Source organism: Octopus bimaculoides, chromosome 27 (genome assembly GCF_001194135.2).
Source record: "Octopus bimaculoides isolate UCB-OBI-ISO-001 chromosome 27, ASM119413v2, whole genome shotgun sequence".
Taxonomy (NCBI): Eukaryota; Metazoa; Mollusca; class Cephalopoda; order Octopoda; family Octopodidae; genus Octopus; species Octopus bimaculoides.
In genome coordinates this window covers 19,699,477-19,702,467 of record NC_069007.1, presented here as the reverse complement: position 1 = coordinate 19,702,467, position 2,991 = coordinate 19,699,477, and the positions used below count along the sequence as shown (strand labels likewise).

The window sequence follows — 2,991 nt, the reverse complement described above, 5'->3', positions numbered from 1 at the left end:
GGTGGTGACAGTGGCGGCGATGGTGATAGTTCTGGTGGTGGTGGTGATGGTGGTGGTGTTGGTTACGATATGTATGTGTGGTTGTGTGTCTGTGTTTCCCCCCCCCCCACACCATCACTTGACAACCGATGCTGGTGAGTTTACGTCCCCGTAGCTTAGCGGTTCGGCAAAAAGAGACCGACAGAATAAGTACTAGGCTTTCAAAGAATACGTCCTGGGGTCGATTAGCTCGACTAAAGGCGGTGCTCCAGCATGGCCGCAGTCAAATGACTGAAACAAGTAAAAGAGTAAAAGAGTAAAAGAGTATTACATACGTCAGGCAATGATAGATATTTTAAGAACTTACTACTACCGGCCTTCTGCAAGGCGACTCCAAGAATAATTAACAAATTGTAAATAAAAGACGAACTTACCGCAAGGTGTGTTCCTTGTACTGGGATCGAACCGCTGCGTAGATTGTTGTCAATATTAGAGGAACACCTGCAAATATAGAAGTAGTAATTATGAATAAGTAATTTTTAATTAGTATTGATTGTTGTTGATTACTGACACATGCTTTGAAAGTTACGAAACTCCCGAGAATCGCTCTTAACTGTTGGAGGTGTTTGCCGGTGAAAGTTTTCAGTTGCGGGTTCGTAGATCGCACCCGCTAAAAGGCCGACAGAATTTTGGGGGCATCACAGCGTTTCATAAACCCTATTCAGGGCATGGCCCATCAAGAACAACGCAGAGACAGATGAGAAAGAACTTCGAGGGTTCTGGTTGAAAAGAAGGGGTCGATGACGTCAGTAGAATATCTCATAGGGTTCCTAGACCTAGTTCGGTGTCCCCCTTGGATGAGGACGTATTCTGTAAGAACTAAAATACCCAGTCGACCCCCAGGGGACAGCCCTGACGCCGTGTCCAAGTATCGTATGTGGAGATGTATGCTGATACGAAAATTTCTAACATTAGCCAAAGTTTTATTTATCACTTTTGAAATTTGAATGAATATTACTAGGCGTGGTTGTGTGGGAAAAAAGCTTGTTTCTCAACCACATGGTTCCGGGTTCAGTCCCACTGCGTGGCACCTTGGACTGACCACAGCCTTGTAAGTGGATTTGGTAGACGGAAACTGAAAGAAGCTCGTCCTATATATATATATATATATATATATATATATTAAATTCTTCACAGAGCTCTCTTCACTTATGGCATCGCTTGCGCATCGGCCCTGTTCGCTAGATTTAGCCCCTGCGGACTTTCATCTCTTCCCAAGATGAAAATGCGGCTCAAAGGTCGCCGTTGTAACACCGTTATCAAGATCCAGAGCGAATCGCAGAAGTTCCTCGACTCGCTTACTTAGAACGACTTCCAGACCGGATTCGAAAAATGGCAGGAATGCTGGGAATGACCGGTGTATTGCTGCGCAAGATGAGTATTTCGAAGGAGATGATGTTAAAACTTAAGTAAATGTTTTTTTTATTAAACATAATTAGTCCAGGAACTTTTTGATACCATCTCCTATACAATAAAATGCTCGGCACAGACTCCCTAGATATATGAAAAGTAAAACCAGCATCGTTTTAATTCGAAACCGAAACGCAAAGACTCATAGCTAAATAGTCTATAATTTAATCCATCATGAAATAAACCATTTCTGTTAGGTACGATTATAGTCGAAAATATCGGAAGCAATATTTCACACCGAAGAATTTGCTGGATTCTGTTAACCAATTTCAACAAGAGGTCACTAACAATAAATTTGCTTCCAGGTTCCTTGTCTGACACCACGTGATTTTCATTGAAATCTTCGTATAGATTTCATGCATCTGACATCCGAGATATAATTTCTTTGACACAATAATTGTATGGACTATCATTGATACTAGTTAAACCATTTCTTCTTCTTCTTCTTCTTCTTCTTCTTCTTCTTCTTCTTCTTCTTCTTCTTCTTCTTCTTCTTCTTCTTCTTCCTCCTCCTCCTCCTCCTCCTCTTCCCCCTTCTTCTTCTTCTTCTTCTTCTTCTTCTTCTTCTTCTTCTTCTTCTTCTTCTCACCATAAACTCGAATCAACTTCTAAATCGAAAGTTCTAACTAAAGACTATCAATTATCAGAGAATATCGATCATTACAAATTGTGATAGAATTCACACAAGTAGTAGTAGTAGTAGTAGTAGTAGTAGTGGTTGTGGTTTTGGTGGTAATGGCATCAGAGGCGTTGTTATCTGTCTTATATACAGCTTTCCTTCCCGACTAAAATATAAATAATAAAGAGATATCGTTGGGCGCACGTCAGGAGGAAATGCTTCGAACAAAGCGAATATTCTGCCATTGTATAATAATAATCTACATCGACGGATTAACATTTATCATTTAATCTAGCATGTTACATGATATTAAAAAGAAAATCAGATAATCAAAATGGTTCTGCTAGATGCCTTTATCTTGTTCAATAGGATAGCTGACAGCCAAGCTGACAACGTCTATTGAGGTAGAAACACGTATCGGCGACTGTCTTCTTGCCTTCAGACAATAACCCGGTCGTTTTCCTTCGTGGTACGTCAACTTTAACCTTGTCATATTGAGCTGGTCTTAATCGCTGTTTAGTTAATTATAATACATCCTCTAGAAGCAGAGATAATTTCAATAAATCAAAAAGTTGCCAGTGAGATTTGTGGAAAAATATTTAAGAAAGGAAAGATGATTTGAATTTTTATTTTTGTTTTTGTTTTGCTAAGCTATTTCACTTCTAGTCACAATAATATTCTTTTGTACTCTAGGCAAAAGGTCCGAAATTTTTGGGCAGGGTGCCTGTTAATTAGATCGACTCCAGTACGCAACTGGTACTTGATTTATCGACCCCGAAAGGATGAAAGGCAAAGTTGACCTCGGCAGAATTTGATCTCATAACGTAACGGCAGATGAAATACCGCTAAGCATTTCGCCCGGTGTGCTAACGTTTCTTATTTCTTTATTGCTCACAAGGGGCTAAACATACAGGGGACAAACA

The 2,991-nt window shown here is 40.0% G+C and overlaps 1 protein-coding gene across 1 annotated transcript in view; it reads right to left on the bottom strand.

Moving 5' to 3' along the window:
• Positions 1 to 409: 409 nt before the first annotated feature.
• LOC106871148 (calcitonin receptor) overlaps positions 410 to 2,991 on the bottom strand; it is a 6,262-nt gene continuing 3,680 nt past the window's right edge. Inside the window, exon 5 of the mRNA XM_014917458.1 lies at positions 410 to 480. Coding sequence (XP_014772944.1) covers positions 410 to 480 — 71 coding nt within the window. The remainder of the gene's footprint in view (positions 481 to 2,991) is intronic.